This window comes from Anolis carolinensis, chromosome 2, assembly GCF_035594765.1.
Source record: "Anolis carolinensis isolate JA03-04 chromosome 2, rAnoCar3.1.pri, whole genome shotgun sequence".
NCBI classification, from domain to species: domain Eukaryota; kingdom Metazoa; phylum Chordata; class Lepidosauria; order Squamata; family Dactyloidae; genus Anolis; species Anolis carolinensis.
In genome coordinates, this window is record NC_085842.1 from 137,396,140 (window position 1) to 137,413,591 (window position 17,452).

General features: G+C 41.4%; 1 protein-coding gene across 1 annotated transcript in view; it reads left to right on the forward strand.

The window, feature by feature from the left end:
• Positions 1–16,484, forward strand: part of mfsd11 (major facilitator superfamily domain containing 11) — a 29,665-nt gene extending 13,181 nt beyond the window's left edge. Inside the window, exons 10-14 of the mRNA XM_062970641.1 lie at positions 6,744–6,809; positions 9,772–9,897; positions 11,091–11,265; positions 12,054–12,189; positions 13,599–16,484. Of these exons, the coding sequence (XP_062826711.1) occupies positions 6,744–6,809; positions 9,772–9,897; positions 11,091–11,265; positions 12,054–12,189; positions 13,599–13,763 (668 nt within the window). The 3' untranslated portion in view covers positions 13,764–16,484. The remainder of the gene's footprint in view (positions 1–6,743; positions 6,810–9,771; positions 9,898–11,090; positions 11,266–12,053; positions 12,190–13,598) is intronic.
• Positions 16,485–17,452: the final 968 nt, after the last annotated feature.

Below are 17,452 nucleotides of genomic sequence, written 5' to 3' on the forward strand. Positions count from 1 at the left end.
AATGCAGACTGTCATCTTAGTATGAGAACAGTTGCAGTTTTTCCATTGTGGTGATGTGTGATGACTCATGGGCCATGTAGTCTCGTTCCTAGTATTATTGTGGCAGATGAAGAGGAAAACTTGGGTTTCCCACCGTTTCAGCCAGAATTGGAGCCCTTGCACCTGCAGGATATCTGCCCTCCAGAAGCCAGCCAAACAAGCCTTGAGCAGAAATCTCCCCCATTTTCTCGCCAAGATTATTATAATCAACAAAGAGGCGCTCGCGAGGCGACTCGCCGGAGCGCCAGGATCGCTGCCAGACAATTAGATGATTAAGTCTGTTTCCCTTGGGAAACTTTAGGGAGTCATGCATCTGGACACAGAATGGCTTTCGGTTCTTGTTCCCCAGAGAAAGTGTTCTTTGGCGGGAAAACGAGATCCTATTTAGGTGTTTGCCCTCGTAGGAAACCTTGCGGAGTCAATTCGTCAGCTCGTGGAGTGAGATCGTGTGTAGACTTCTACTCCAGTTCCCAGCTCTTGAATCAAGTTCCCAGCCCTGCCTTGTTCCACGGATTTCTATGGACTCAGTTCTTGTTCCACAATTGCCTTGCTTCAAGTTGGACCTTGTTACGTCTCAAGTCTTGCCTTGCCTTGCGTTTTAACCACGGACCTTGCTTCTCGGATTCAAGCCTTGTTTTCTATTCCTTCGGATTTACCTTAAGCCTCTAAGACTATGGACAGTTCCCCACACTATTGTTTGCCAAATAGTGTGTGTTTCGGTGAAGTGGATTATAACTTTGGGCTTTAATATCATATATTGGACATTGTTTTCCTGGACTATAATTGACCTTTCCTGAAAGGTCTATTTCTGAACTATATTCTACACTTGTTTTTATTGACTTTATATATTCCTTTAATAAAGATATTAGATAGAATCTGGCCTCTGCGCATGGTTATTGGTGCTCTGCAGCCTGGGTCCTGACAGTTTGACTCCGCCACCCTTAAGCACCAATTAATCTAGGCCAGAATGTCCACTGGAACCGGGGCGGAAGCCCAACCACTCAGCTATACCATCTCCAAGGATGAAGTGGACAGAATCCGTGATATGCTCCACACGCAGGAGGGAGAAATACGGGGCTTGAAGGAACGCGGAACCCGTCTCCCTGCCCTGGCGTTACCAACCAAGTTTTCCGGGGAAGCTTCCAAGGTTCATGTTTTCCGTCGCCAGTGCCAGGCATACCTAGAAGCCCGTCAGGCCGAGTTTCCTCAAGAAGACATCAAGGTAGCGTGGATCTACAGTCTCCTAGACGGGCCAGCGGCCAATTGGGCGACGGCGCTATTTGATGAAGCCTCCCCACACCTAAGTTCCGCGCAAAACTTCCTGGATCACCTTAAGGCGACTTGGGGGATCGAGGACAATTTAGAGGCGGCCGGCCACAAACTCCGGCGCCTTCTTCAAGGGGACAGGCCCATGTCCCAGTCCATAGCCGAGTTCCGAGTGCTGGCCCAAAACACCGGCTGGAATGACGTAGCCCTCAGGGGACAGTTTCGGGAGGGTCTCAACATCGAGATGTTGGAAGAAATCTCCAAGGTGGATCCCCCAAACTCTCTTGAGAGACTTATTGACCAATGTTTACGAGCCGAAGTCATGCTTGCCAACAGAAAACAGTGGCTCTGAGGCCAGAGTGGAAGAGCAGGAGTAAAACCTCCCGCTCCCGCCGGCATCCAACCACGTCCAATGTGGAGACCCCCGCCACCAGGCCCATACCCCAGAGGAAGCGAGGAGGTGCCGATGCAATTGGGCAATGTGCGCCCCAGATTAGATGTTGCCGAGAAGGCCCGCCGCCAACGTTTAAACCTCTGTTGGTACTGCGGGAACGGGGGCCACTTTGCCAGAGAGTGTCCAGCCAAAGGAAAGCCCGCCGCTCGTTTGGCGGCGGCGTCCTCCGTGGAGACTGAGACGGCCGAGGCGGCAGGCGCAAAGCCGGCGGGGGAAGCCAGCGACCGGGCGTAGAGAGGCTCGCCAACCCGGTCAAAAACCCCACTCAAGAGCCGCAAACTGGGGTCCTAGTGGTCACCTTGTGGTCAGCGAAAAAAGGACCCGTCATGATCCATGCCATGATAGACTCAGGAGCAACAAACAATTTCATCGATAGAGAGTATGCCGACTCTCTGGGATTACAATATCACGATTTCAAGAACGCCCGGGTGGTGCAAGCCATAGATGGCCGCCCCCTAAAGACAGGTCCAGTAAGCCAATGGTCTGAATCCACCAGAATGTGGATAAGGGAACACATGGAAGAGATTTCCTTCTTTGTTACCGAGGTTCCTCACTTCCCTGTGATTTTGGGAATTCCATGGCTGACACTCCACGACCCCAGCATCTCTTGGGCCAACAGAGAACTGCAGTTTGCTTCTAAATATTGCCAAAACCATTGTCTTGTAGCCAAGGTCTGCCATGCCACAGACGCTGAACCCATCATCACCTTACCCAAGAAATATTCAGACTTTTGGGATGTTTTCAATGAAAAGGAAGCCGAGAAACTACCCCCGCATAGGCCCTATGATTGTGCCATTGACTTGGTGGAGGGGGCCCCGATTCCGCGAGGACACCTCTACTCCCTGACTGAACCAGAGCAAGAAGCTCTCTGGGAGTTCATAGAGTCAACCCTCCGCAAGGGGTTCATCAGACCCTCTCAATCCCCAGCCGCTTCCCCAGTGATGTTTGTGAAAAAGAAGTCAGGGGACCTACGCTTGGTTGTGGACTATAGAGCATTGAACAATATCACTAAATGGAACCGTTATCCCCTGCCTTTGATCTCGGACTTATCAGACCGGCTTCGAGGGGCCAAGATTTACACCAAGCTGGATCTTCGGGGAGCTTACAATCTAGTTCGCATCAGGGAGGGGGACGAGTGGAAAACCGCCTTCCAGACTAAATTCGGATTATTCGAGTCCCTAGTCATGAATTACGGTTTATGTGGAGCTCCCGCAACGTTCCAGCACTTTGTTAATGATATCTTTCAGGATTATCTAGATCGGTTCTTGATCATCTACTTGGACGATTTTTTGGTGTTTTCTAGATCACAATCAGAACATGAGAAACACGTCAGAATGGTGTTACAACGATTGCGGGATCATGGACTATATGCCAAGTTGGAAAAATGCGCTTTTGATCTACAAGAGGTAGAATTCCTGGGATACCGTGTCTCGCCACAAGGGCTCTCCATGGACCCGGCAAAGGTTTCAACAGTATTGGAATGGCGGGCGCCAACCAACAAGAAAGAGGTGCAGCGTTTCTTGGGGTTCGCGAACTACTACCGCAAGTTCATTCCAGACTTTGCCCGCTGGTCTGATCCAATCACCAGCTGCATCCGTGGAAAACAGCCCTTCCGCTGGACGGAGCAAGCAGAGGAAGGGTTCCAGCAACTAAAGAAACTATTCACGTCCCAGCCAATTCTACAGCACCCTGATCCTAAGACCCCTTTTGTTGTGCAGGCTGACGCCTCCGATGTGGCAATCGGGGCTGTACTCATGCAACCAGTGGGAGAACATCTTCACCCTTGTGCCTTTTACTCCCGTCAACTAACAGCCCCAGAGAGAAATTATACTATTTGGGAAAAGGAACTTTTGGCCATAAAGGCAGCCTTTGAAAATTGGAGACATTGGTTAGAAGGGGCCAAATTTCCCATTGAGGTTCATACTGATCATCGTAATTTGGAGCATCTAAGAACTGCCCGCAAGTTAAATCAAAGGCAGCAGCGCTGGGCTTTGTTTTTTGAGCGTTTTGACTTCCAGATCCATTATGTAACCCCTGCTCAGACCAAGCAAGCAGATGCTCTTTCACGAAAACCAGAGTATGCTGCAGGGCGCAGAGAGACCTTCGAATCCCAATTGCTACAGCCTGAAAACTTTGCCACGCTCACAGTGGGAAGCACCAAATCCACTGCAGTTGAACCAACTCCCTCTACCCCAGGACCCCTTTGTGCTCAAGAAATTAGAGCCAGCCAACAGACGGATGCCTGGGCTCAAGACCAAATTCGCCAAGGACTACGTTTTCCTTTCTCACTTAAGGATGGGCTACTATGCTACAGAAATCATGTCTACATCCCTCCAGGACCTGGCAGAGAAAAGGCACTTCATCTATGTCATGACTGCAAGCCAGCAGGGCATTTTGGGCTATTCAAAACCATGCATTTGATCCTACGGGATTTCTGGTGGCCCAAGATCCGTAAGGATGTGGAGAAATATGTCAATACCTGCCCGGTATGCCAGCGTTCCAAGACAAGAAGGGAGAAGCCCTCAGGGCTACTGCATCCCCTTCCTACTCCATCTCGCCCATGGGAGATAATTTCTGCGGATTTTATCACTGACCTACCACCCTCCCTTGGATTCACCACGATCCTAGTGGTGGTGGACCTTTTTACCAAGTTGGCCCATTTCATTCCCTGCGATGGCCTTCCCACGGCCAAAGAGACTGCAGATTTATTCCTTCAGCATGTTTTCAGACTACATGGATTGCCCAAGAGTTTAGTCACAGACCGTGGATCTCAATTCACCTCTCGTTTCTGGAAGGCACTACAAAAACTATTGGGCATAGACTCTCGTTTATCTTCAGCTCACCATCCCCAAACGGATGGACAAACTGAGCGCACCAATGCCACTTTGGAACAATACCTTCGCTGTTATGTAAACTACCAGCAGGACAATTGGGCTTCCCTGTTACCTCTGTCAGAGTTTGCCTACAACAACGGTGTCCAGGCTTCAACTAAAGAAACCCCGTTCTTTGCAAACTACGGCTTCCATCCACGTTTCTTTCCTTCTGTCATTGAAACCTCAGAGGTCCCCGCAGCGGAGGACTGGCTGCAAGAACTCACAGCGGTGCAACAACTATTGCTCCAGCAATTGGACCAAGCCAAGGAGGACTATAAACGCCACGCTGACCATCATCGCCAGCCGGGCCCCGAAATCAAGGTAGGAGATCGGGTTCTTCTGTCCACTCGCTTTTTGCCCTCCCACCGTCCCTGCCGGAAGCTAGATGCCCGTTTCATTGGTCCCTATCCAGTGGTGGCGCAACTTAACCCCGTGACTTTCAAACTCCAACTTCCGCGCTCTATGCGCATTCATCCAGTGTTTCATCGCTCTCTGCTCCTTCCGGCGGATGGTGTGCGCCCTGATGCAGACCGGCCGGCCCCCACCCCTGTTTTGGTGGATGGGGAGGAGGAATTCGAGGTTCAGGACATTTTGGATTCCCGCTTCCACCGCTGCCGCCTTCAGTATCTCATTGACTGGGTGGGTTTTGGCCCCGAAGAACGCTCTTGGGAAGACGCCTCCACAGTCCATGCCCCCGACCTAGTCCGCCGCTTCCATCAGGCCTACCCTGCCAAGCCGCGGCCCCGCACCTTGGGAAGAGGGCCCATTTTGGAGAGGGGGCTTGAGGAGGGGGATAGTGTGATGACTCATGGGCCATGTAGTCCCGTTCCTAGTATTATTGTGGCAGATGAAGAGGAAAACTTGGGTTTCCCACCGTTTCAGCCAGAATTGGAGCCCTTGCACCTGCAGGATATCTGCCCTCCAGAAGCCAGCCAAACAAGCCTTGAGCAGAAATCTCCCCCATTTTCTCGCCAAGATTATTATAATCAACAAAGAGGCGCTCGCGAGGCGACTCGCCGGAGCGCCAGGATTGCTGCCAGACAATTAGATGATTAAGTCTGTTTCCCTTGGGAAACTTTAGGGAGTCATGCATCTGGACTCAGAATGGCTTTCGGTTCTTGTTCCCCAGAGAAAGTGTTCTTTGGTGGGAAAACGAGATCTTATTTAGGTGTTTGCCCTCGTAGGAAACCTTGCGGAGTCAATTCGTCAGCTCGTGGAGTGAGATCGTGTGTAGACTTCTACTCCAGTTCCCAGCTCTTGAATCAAGTTCCCAGCCCTGCCTTGTTCCACGGATTTCTATGGACTCAGTTCTTGTTCCACGATTGCCTTGCTTCAAGTTGGACCTTGTTACGTCTCAAGTCTTGCCTTGCCTTGCGTTTTAACCACGGACCTTGCTTCTCGGATTCAAGCCTTGTTTTCTATTCCTTCGGATTTACCTTAAGCCTCTGTTTTAACCACGGACCTTGCTTCTCGGATTCAAGCCTTGTTTTCTATTCCTTCGGATTTACCTTAAGCCTCTAAGACTATGGACAGTTCCCCACACTATTGTTTGCCAAATAGTGTGTGTTTCGGTGAAGTGGATTATAACTTTGGGCTTTAATATCATATATTGGACATTGTTTTCCTGGACTATAATTGACCTTTCCTGAAAGGTCTATTTCTGAACTATATTCTACACTTGTTTTTATTGACTTTATATATTCCTTTAATAAAGATATTAGATAGAATCTGGCCTCTGCGCATGGTTATTGGTGTTCTGCAGCCTGGGTCCTGACATGATGAGAGTTTGAAATCTGGCTTGCTTAATGTTGGATTGTGTTTTCTATAATATAGTTTGTTTCAGATGTTGAATAGGCAAGAAGAGAGCCTAGTAGGGTGGTTTATCTTGCCTGATTCAAACAATAGAATGTCCTACCCTTATGCCTTCTTATTCCCTATGGTTTCTTGATTTTATATTCAGCCTCTTGTACTAATAGAGAAGACGTTATTATCATGGGTGAAGGAGGAGTTAGACCAATTATTTTCCCTCTTAACCCAGTATTAATTGAGGATTGTTATGAAAGATGTATATGCATGCATGTTTTTTTTTAAATACTGTGGCTTCTTTGCAGAAAGATCTATCAAGCTGTGTGTCACAAAAGAGATTCTGCTGCTCAGCATAACAACAGCCTATACAGGTAATTGAAGAACAAATTGAAGGAGCCTCTACATGTCCTTCAAATAGAGCCTTTTTCTTGATCAATATTAGCTTTCTATTATATCATTGCTCAATAAAATAAAAATCCCTAAAGGGTCATGGCCTCTTGATAAATGGACTGAGCTGTGGTTCAAAGGAGATTCCTGAATATCTGGACATCTCAGATAGCTGGGCCTTTCAATTCAAGGAAAGTATGTGTTGTGTCAAATGCTCTAGAGTGCCTAGGTAGCAGTGGAAAATCAAAGTTTCTCAATGCTCATCTGGCTCTGTCATTTCAAATCCCACTGCTTTTGGCTACACAATGCAAATCTGTAGGCACTCATCCTATATTTCTTTCTCCCAAATTATTTTGTCAGGCTTTCTCCAAATGTTTCTTTGCAGCCAAAAGATAGCTTTATGTATTTTTACAGCAAACAGCTGCTCATTTTGATTATTGGAGTGGCTCTGCGTAAAAGACCTTGAGTGGTTTCCTTGTGCACATTTAAAAGGTTTCGGACTGTGGCTCTTAAGAATTCTTTTCCAACCTATTTGTCTGTTCAGTACTTCTAAGCTTTTCATTTCCTTTTGTAGGATGTGTTGTATGATTGCCATCTGGTGGCTACAGTGAACCTTATCTGTCGTCTCTTAGACTGCAGCCATATTTTCCAATGTTGTCCTTTAAATATGAAAGCTAGAAGGTTCTCCTTATTGCATGGAACTTTTAATAGGTGTGATTGTCTGTATTAAAAAAGAGAAATCAATTAAATTGTGGATTTCAGTGAACTTAAGTGCCTCATCTCAATACTTTGTTTCTAATTTCAAAAACACTCCCTAATTTCTGCATCACAACATCTTTTGTTAGATTTTGCCTAAAGTCACTGTAGACTGGTAGGATATGAATGGAAGACATATACACATGCTAAAGAACCTCCCCAGTGCTCTAGGAAGAGGAGGCCACGGGAATTTGTTTACATTTGTTATTTAGTGCCAGTTGGTAAAATTTTATTTTATTTATCCAATCTATATCCCACATATCCTTCAAGAAACACAATGTACTCCCACCCCCAGTTTAAGAGTGGGTATGTAGGACTGTAGAGGTCCAGAGTAAATGTTTCTCTGGGGCTGTTTTTATTGCCAAATTTTACTTGAGTGTCTTGGTGATTGTTACAGTTGGGTATTCTTAGCATTTCCCTGCACAGGCATTTCCTCTCTGCCTTTCTTGCTGCTTCCTTGCTGCTTCCTTGGGGTAGTTACAATATGCAATGCCACAGGCTATCACTGCAGCGTACATTTACAAACAGCTCTGTTAAAGAAGCTACTATATTGTATTGTCTGAAAAATGCTATTCTTACAATTTAATCAACTTTTGTTTCAGGGCCATTTTGACACTGTTATCTGTATATATATAAATGTAATGTACGTTTGTAGGACTGAGTAAACAACAAAACCACTGAACCAAATCACACCAAATTTGGCCACAATACACCAACACATCCAAGGTATGTCCTTCACTCAAGCCCCCTCCCCCCCCAAAAAACAGATTGGCCTAGGTATAACACAGCCAGGCATTGAAGCTGCAAGGCTATTCAGTGCAATTCAACCAGACCAACAAAGGATTAACCTTGGTAGAAGGCAGCCATACTACTCTGTACTATTGAAGCTGGCCAACCAAAGATTCCCCTAGGCAGCAAGCTGCCAGGCTTTGAACCGGCGAGGCTATTAATTGCAATTCTAGCAGCCCAAAAAAGCCATTCCCCTAGAACGCAAGTACTCAGCCTTCCAAGCAGCAAGCCTATTCCTTTGTATTCCAGCTCACCAAACAAGGATTCCCATGAGAAGAAAACAGCCAGGCTTTGAGGCTGTAAAGCTATTCACTTTTATTCCACCTGGCCAACAAAGGATTCTCATAAGCCACAGCAGCGCATGGCTGGGCACAGCTACCGTAGAGTCTCGCTTATCCAACAAAAACGGGTCAGCAGAACGTTGGATAAGCAAAAATGTTGGATAATAAGGATGGATTAAGGAAAAGCCTATTACACATCAAATTACATTATGATTTTACAAATTAAGCACCAAAACATGTTTTTACAACAAATCGACAGAAAAAGCAGTTCAATACATGGTAACGTTATGTAGTAATTACTGTATTTCTGGACTTAGCACCAAAACATGGCAATGTATTGAAAACATTGACTACAAAAACATTGACTACTAAAAGGCAGACTGCGTTGGATAATACAGAACCTTGGATAAGCGAAGGTTGGATAAGTGAGACTCTACTGTAGTTGTATTATAAGTCTTAAATGTGACCTCTTTGCTTCTAACCTATGGAGTTAGTGCAATCTATAATTTAAAAATTCATACATTTAGTGTAAATTTCAATATTAGCAACACAGTTTGCTTACGACAGAAACGTAAGAAATGTTCTGTTCCCAAATGTTCTTTGGGAGACACAGTAGATTATGATAGAAACTAGGTTACTTCTGGCCTTGTATGCAGCAAACGTTTTAGGTTCTAACAAAAGAGAATCAATTCTTGCATTTGTGGATGCCTGCTCCCAAGACAAGAAATGTCTGATTCTCCCACCTCTTGCATGGCTGACTAGCATTATATAGATCCCTTGGTATACTTTAATACTGCTGAATGCCTCAGTGGCAGTAAAACACTGCCCCAAAAGGGTTTCCCAGTTATTTAAGATGCATTTCTAGGTTATATGGGGATTTGTAGAAACAGAGGGGAGGTGCGTCTGGCAGAAGCAGCAGGATCCAGCTAGTAATGTATAATTTATTTGTTAATTGTATGGTTTGTTGTTGGGCTCCTACTTAGTTCCTTAAACTGAGTCTTATGAACTTCTCATTATAGTATCTGAAGAAATGGTTCTGATTCTTTTTGAAGTCTCCTCTACTGTGGTGAAAGATAAAACAATTGTGGATAATCAAGTCTGAAATACTATTCTTTTAAAGGTCTGGAATTAACATTCTTCTCTGGAGTGTATGGAACCTGCATAGGTGCTGTAAATAAATTTGGTAATGAAGAAAAAAGCCTCATTGGACTCTCTGGTATTTTTATTGGTGTTGGAGAAATATTAGGTGAGTCCAGACTGGATCTGAAATTGCAAATATATGTATTTTCCTATACAGTTTTTTTGGCATGCATTTGGAATAACACAGCAAAAGAAATTGGATTTGCTCAGAATTGTAAGGCATAACATGTTGATACAAAGACATTGAAAACAAATATTCAGTAAATGTGGTGAATATTCTTAAATAAGAGCTGGGACACAGTCCAGCAAGTGTATATTTAATGATACTAGAGCTTTAATAGCAAGCAGTGTGTTGTGCTTACTATAGAGCATGCAAGTTGGGCTGTAAGAGACGTCTAACAGCCAAGGCAAGCAACTGATCAGAACAAAAAGCAGATTGTCTTCCTGGTTGCTGGAGGAAGGGCATAGTGCAACTAGAACTCACAAACAGCAAATGAGGTGGTGAACTTGTGTTTTGTCTACACCAGTTTAGACTACAGGTGGGGGCTCTCATACTGCATGGCGTTCTGTTTAACCAAGGCAAAACTCCAAGCAAGAAAACAAAATGGATTTTACAGAAGCATTCAAACCTTCTAATATACCTAACGTATATTTGATACTGAATACTCCCCTGAATTGTTTCCATGTACCTTAATAAAACAGTATAGTTAGGGTTACCATGGCATAGTACCTTGAATGTTGCACTACGACTCTGGGAGAACAGGGTTTGAGTACTCATTTAGCCACAGAAATACATTGGGCAAGTCATATGTTCTCATGTTCAGAGTACAGACTGCCTCTGAATGAATCCTATGGGTAGGGTCAGATTGACAGCGCATGAAGCAATATAGTGGAGTGTTCAGTTATATGATCCTCTGCCTTGCAGCTGGAAGTTTCCTCCTGTGTTTGGGCATATAATCTAGTTTAATGCAGTTAAACTGCATTCTGAAGCTGCATTATTTGTCTTTAGCGCTCTGGGCTGTTGGACTAGTGTCCCACTGCTGAGGTGGCTCAAGAACAGGCATTTTTCTTATTGGTTTTGACTTTGAGTTATATGCCTGTGTAGAGTGAGCCTAACTGAGCAGGTACTAGGCAGGGCGTGTCTTGTGAGGAAATACAGAAGCAGGTCTCTACAGCTAAAAAAAACCCACTTTCGCTTTCTGGTCACTTAGACTTTAGCTTGGAAATAGACAGTCTATGCAATTCTTACAGTATTGGCAAGCTGTTCTCACTCACTGAAATGATATTTTCTTGTGACAGGTGGAGGAATCTTTGGTCTCCTGAGCAAAAGCAACAGATTTGGTAGGAACCCAGTAGTGATGTTGGGCATTGTGGTTCATTTCATAGCCTTCTATTTGATTTTCTACAACATCCCAAATGATGCCCCCATTGCATCCATGGATGGGACTGACAGTATAGCATACATGGAACCAAGGTATACATTATTTTTTCCTCCTCTTGGATCAAGGACAGTAGTGTTTGTTTATGATGGACACAAGGAAATATTTTAGTGCTGAGCTGAAGTAATGACTGATGAACTGATTGTGTGTTCCAGTAACAGAAAAAATATTTTACATGTTCAATTTTTTCTGTTAAGATAGAAGGTGAACTCCTTTTAAGCGGCATCTACACTGTAAAGTTAATGCAGGTTCATACCACTCTAACTGCCATGGCTCAATGCCATGAAAACATGGGAGTTGTAGTTTTGTGAGGCAGCATTCTAGCAAAGAATTGAGAGAGAGAGAGAGAGAGAGAGAGAGAGAGAGAGAGAGAGAGAGAGAGAGAGAGATAGAGATATCTGATATTGCTATTCTGCAAAAATCTCAAAAGATATTGCCTGTCCTTTTACCATGTATGAAGGGAACTTGTAAATAATGACATTTTGAAAATGGAGTGCATTATGGATTCACTTGTCTGTTTAATATTGTAAAATGTAATGAAAATATATCAGTATATGTGGATATGCAAACTTGGGGGGGGGTGGGTTGGGAAAAAGAGATTGTAGCCATTTATTATATTATTTTGCTTAATTGATGTTTAGAACAAAACATGTTAATTGAATAATAATATTATGAATTCTGATTAATATACAGAAATAATCTCAAAAATCCTAGATTTTGAACTTTTCATCATTATTTCTCAGTTAGTCCTAACAAAATTAATGGATCGTACTATATTCCAGTCTATGTATATACATAACATTGGGTTCATTTTATTTTTCAGCAAAGAAGTTGCTGTTTTTTGCAGTTTCCTATTGGGCTTAGGTGACAGCTGTTTCAACACTCAGCTCCTTAGTATTTTGGGATTCTTGTACTCAGAAGACAGTGCACCTGCCTTTGCAATCTTTAAATTTATCCAGGTAATATCTCTTGCCAGTTGATGTAACCATAGCCATATCTGTGTGTTTTAGTAGTCTACAGAAATAACACAGTACTTATTAGTTACAGATAAACAAATAAATTCTAACATTAAAAGAATTATACTCATCTAATTCTTGGATACCAGAAGCCCACTCACACTGCCAGTTGTATGTAGTGATGCTATTCTACTTTAACTGCCAGTATTCTGTCTCATGAAATCCTGGAATTTGTAGTCTGTTCAGCCGCTTTGAGGGTTTTTCCTGCCGTTTCTTAAATTGCAAGTCCCAGGATCCTGTGGGAGTGAAATGATGGTAGTTAAAGCTACCAGTATAATTGCATCATGTGAATGGGCCCCAGGTAAGGTTAGAAGACAATAATAACGTATAAGGCTTTTTTTTGCTTATGCAGAATGCTTGAATAGGCAAAACTCAGGTACAGTTGTTCCTTTGTATTTTTCCTGAGAAGAAACTACAAGGCAGATGGTGAAAATGCCTTCTGACTTAATATGCACATAGTTGTGCTGTGCTGATTTCTGTAATATAAATCAGTGGTTAATATAGACATAATGGAAATTTGGTGGATTCTTAAGAAAAGTTGGAATGCATGTGTTTTTGGGTTTCAGAAAATACTGGTGATATTACAGTATGAGAAATGCTCTTCATATCTACTGAGAGGAAAACTCACTGAATTCAGTGTGTTTTATTCTCAACTAAATAGGTGTAAGTAGGATTGATTGCCTTTTAGCAGTTAAATAATACTAATGGCAGAAAGGGAAGCATTGCATTTGGCAAGCACAGAATTTAAATAAAGACAAGTTCAGTGGATTGAAATACATTTAATTTGATGAAAAAACCCACCAGTCTGGTATTTAATGTACAGATAAAAATTCTGTATCGGATTTCATATTGTAAACAGTGAAAATAAAGCAAGGACTGTGGGTTGAGAAGGACTCTGGATCAAGTGAACTTGATCGGCAGATTTTGTGGCTGGATCTACACTGCCATATAATACAGTTTAAGAATGCAGATTATATGGCAATGTAGACTAATTAATACAGTTAAACTGCATTCTGAAACTGCATTATTTGGCAGTGTAGATTCTGCCTAAGACATAGCCCTGTTAGTCTAGATTAGTATACAGAAGTATATAGTAAATAATATTTTAAAGCATCTTTGAGAATTGAAGGTGTTTAAAGATCCCTTGCATATGGGGGGAGCATGTTTGCTACTAAGGTATTTGAATGAAAACATTTTACAATTTAACAGCATTTTTTAAGTTAACTTGGATAGGGCAAGCTATATACTCGAATTTAGGGGAAAACAGAAATGCAGTTAAAATGAAGTGTCATTGAGACAGAAAGGGGCTGCTAGCAAAGTTACATTCACAACTTTTCTGCTTTCTTTTCCAGTCCGTCTGTGCAGCTATCGCCTTCTTCTACAGTAACTATTTGTTCCTTCAGTGGCAGCTGCTGATTATGGCTGTGGTTGGATTCTTTGGGACAATTTCATTCTTCACTGTGGAGTGGGAAGCCCCTGCATTTGTTGCCAGAGGTTTAGATTACAGCAGCATTTGATGGAAGCATTTTCATTTATACACCTACCCTCATGCACATACTTATGGTTCTTCAAAAGACTTGATAGCATTTTTATTTATGGAACATAAAAAAACTGAACACTGAAGTTTTAAAAGACTTTTTCCTGCCCTCTTTTCAACTTGTGATGAGTAAATCATATATTACAGCTTCAAAAAAATTCTGACTGCTGGAACATAAAGCATTCTTCTCAACTTTTCCAGTTACCTGACTGCCTGCTTATGAGGCCAGTTTCTTTAGGCTCTCTTTGCTCTTCATTTTTCACTCATCTATATCTGAAGCTTTGCAATCAGTAGTCTTGCCACTATTTCTTGTGCATGTAAAATCATCCTCCTTCTCCATAAGATGAAATGCATTGTAATCCAGATATATTTCAGGAAGAGCAGTTCACTTGGTATACTGGGAAAATCCCTGAAAAAATGCTCTTTTTAAAAAATAAATAAAAGGGAAGCTCTCAATTTTGGGATGAGAACATAAGGGAAGTAAATCTATTTGCACAGGGGATTTTTCCAATTGAATGTGAAGCCTGCTCAGAGGCAAAAATGATTTAAGATCCTGAGCTCCTCATATGCTTCCCTGTTTGTTTGGAAAATGTGTAAATTATATTTTCTCAGGATTGAGTTTCTTATCATGTGTGCTGCTAAATAATTTGTTGGAAATACACCTCAAAACTCCTTAAAATTTTACAAAAATGATCCTACAATATTAAAATATCTGGGGGAGTTGGTGAATATAGTGTGATGTCACATGTATAGATTTTGCTTTGGTGCATGGTTACAAAGTCACATAGAAATGAAAGAGTAAAGAAAAGGGCATGCTTTATTTTAACCTAATTTATTTTAGTTAATTTATTGGTACCAGTAGTTGAGAAACAAGGATTACTGTTTATTCCCAGTTTTTAAAAAAATACATACTTAGAAGGAGGCATTACACTATAAGAATTTTCAGGGAAGAATGAGAGAAGACAACAAAACATTAGGCCACTTTTAACATGCATTTCCCATATTGCATATTATGTAACAGTGTAATTGCGTTCATGTCTACACAGAAAAAATCACTGATTTTACGGGGACTTAATTTCTGGTAAACAAGTATGGGTTGCAGTCTAAGTGTAGGCAAATGTGAGAAAATCATGTGTGACAATTGTACATGGTGCTGTCTGCATTATATACATTGTATAATATTCTTCCAGGGATAACACATAAACCAGTGACCATTGTCTGGTTCTTTCTAGTTATATTCTCAGAATAATTTTGTCAATATTGATGTGATTGATGTAATAGAAGAAATGAAACTTCTTGTTCCAAAGGGGTAATTTTGCGAGCATTGTTGAAAGAGTGGGGGAAAGCATTTTTCAAGCAGTGTGTGAGGAAACTTTCCAACACAAAAAGCCTGTTCCATGAGAGTGCCTTTTAAACTTATCTGGGAAATTTTATTTAGTATGTTAATATTTTTGAAATGATTATTTTTTAAAATGACAGTGTATCAAGACATTGATATATACAGTATTATACAGAAGAAAAGTGGGTTACAAATTAGAATATTTTTACAGGATTCTCCCCCTTTGTTGTGCATTTTCTGTTCTTAACCACGTAATCCTGTACACACTCTGATGTTAGCAAGAAGTAGTGGTAGCTATGACAATAGCTACACTTGTTTTGAGAATAAATTGCATGGAATCTATTTGCAAATAAATATCATATTGTTTTGTTCAGCTCTAGTTATATTTACCAGAATGGGTATACAGTTGTAATTTTAATCAAAATCAAAAAGTCTCAACAGAATTAAATATATGAAAAGGTGTGCTCCATAAAGAACACTAAACTGAAGTCATGTAATTGACTAAGATTTCTTCAATTAAGGGACAGCCCAATTTCCTCTTTAAATCATAATGTGGTAGCAATCCCTGTTTGAGGTACTTTCACCTCTATAGTGTACAGAAGGGATGGAGATATGACCCAGTTTGGGTCATCCTTACAGTAACTAAGAAACCCTTGGCTTCAACCTGCATATCCATGGAACTCAGACATTGAGAGGTTGATGCCTAAACTTTCAGTACAGCAAATAATAGAAGTTGGCTAAAAGGAGTAAGACATTTTCCCCTCCTTTGCTGCTTGTTAACGTTTGTCTGAAGTTAGTCCTAGCATAATGTGAACTGGGCAAATACATCTCAAGCATCACCTTTTTGTCTAGTTTTTCAGAAGGGACAAAATTACTTGATAAAAAATAGCTCCTTAAATTTTCAGAAGAAGTTTATCATTCAGTGTGTACATACCTTAAAATATTATTGTTAGCAATAATTAGTAAAGGGAATCCCTAACTTGATCATTAATGCTAAAAAGGAACTTTCAAGCAGTGCCAGATGCTGCTGGGCTAATATTTCAAGGTGATGATTTCCATCTGGCTGACCAGAGTTGTAAATGGCAGTTGGTATAAGCAGGTGTCATGCTGTTAGCTTATATGCAACAAGAACAGCTGAATCTGGTTCTTAAAAGTTCTGTGCTACTATATGTTTTGAAGGATATTTGCCATACTCTCAAATATTTATGAATTTACTCATGAAATCACTTTTCTGGCATTTGTTGTGTTACCATGGATTGTTTTAAAAACCTTTTTATTTGAAATTAAAACAAAAACAATAACAGCAATTGGGTGAGCACTGAAAGTGTGAATTTTAGTCAATAAATACATTTTACAAATGTGCTTAAGAGTTTGGGGGTTAAATGATGGGATGCGATGCAATAATGATTTCCATCAACTGGTATTAGCCTGTATAAATTGAGTATCTATTATCGAAGGCGCATGAAAGATTAGAAGTGTTTTGAATTTTTAAAAATTTGCAATACCCATATTTGCATATGCATACATAATGAGATATCTTGGACATGAGATTCAAGTCTAAACATGCTTGAAAGTAATTTTACTGCTTGAAAGTAATTTTATAAAAAAATTAAGAATATCTTTTGTGCATGAAACAAAGTTTGTTGCATCAAATGATCATAAAGCGAAGGTGTCATTATTTCAGCCTCCCATGTGGATAATTTTGGAGTGTTTCAAATTTTGGAATTTTGGGTAAGAGATGCTTTCATCTGTACAACAATCTTGTAATGTGTAACACTATTGGAAAAACACAATTTTAGCATATTTCCTTCAAACCCAGTCTTCTTCAGCTTTGTATCCTCCAAATGCGTCCCTTATACAAACCAGCAAAATTAAGGTCTGCATTGGGATTTGTGTGTGTGTGTGTATGGAGGGGGTATTGTCAAGCTGTAAGTGATTGAATCTATGCATACAGAGACCCGACTATGAATTTATATTAAAATTGTATGCATGCTTTTATTAGCAAGGTACTCTTAATGTGCCTTGTGCTAAAAGTGAAACATGATAAATACTGCTTAAAGTAATAAAATCAATTTCATGTAGCAAAGCCAAGAAGAGAGAGAAAATTTGATATAAAATTGTAACCCATGGTAAGTGAATCATAAAGGTGTTAGCAGATTTTCTGAAATTAAATACAACAAGCTAGAAATGAAACCTTTCTATGTAGGAAATTCCACAATTTATGTTCTATAAACAGGAAAAAAAACACTTGTGCTGAGAAGAGATGGACATGGATTCCCATGGCTATAGGGATACTTTTATGTGCAAAAACCATGCCATCTTCCATAACA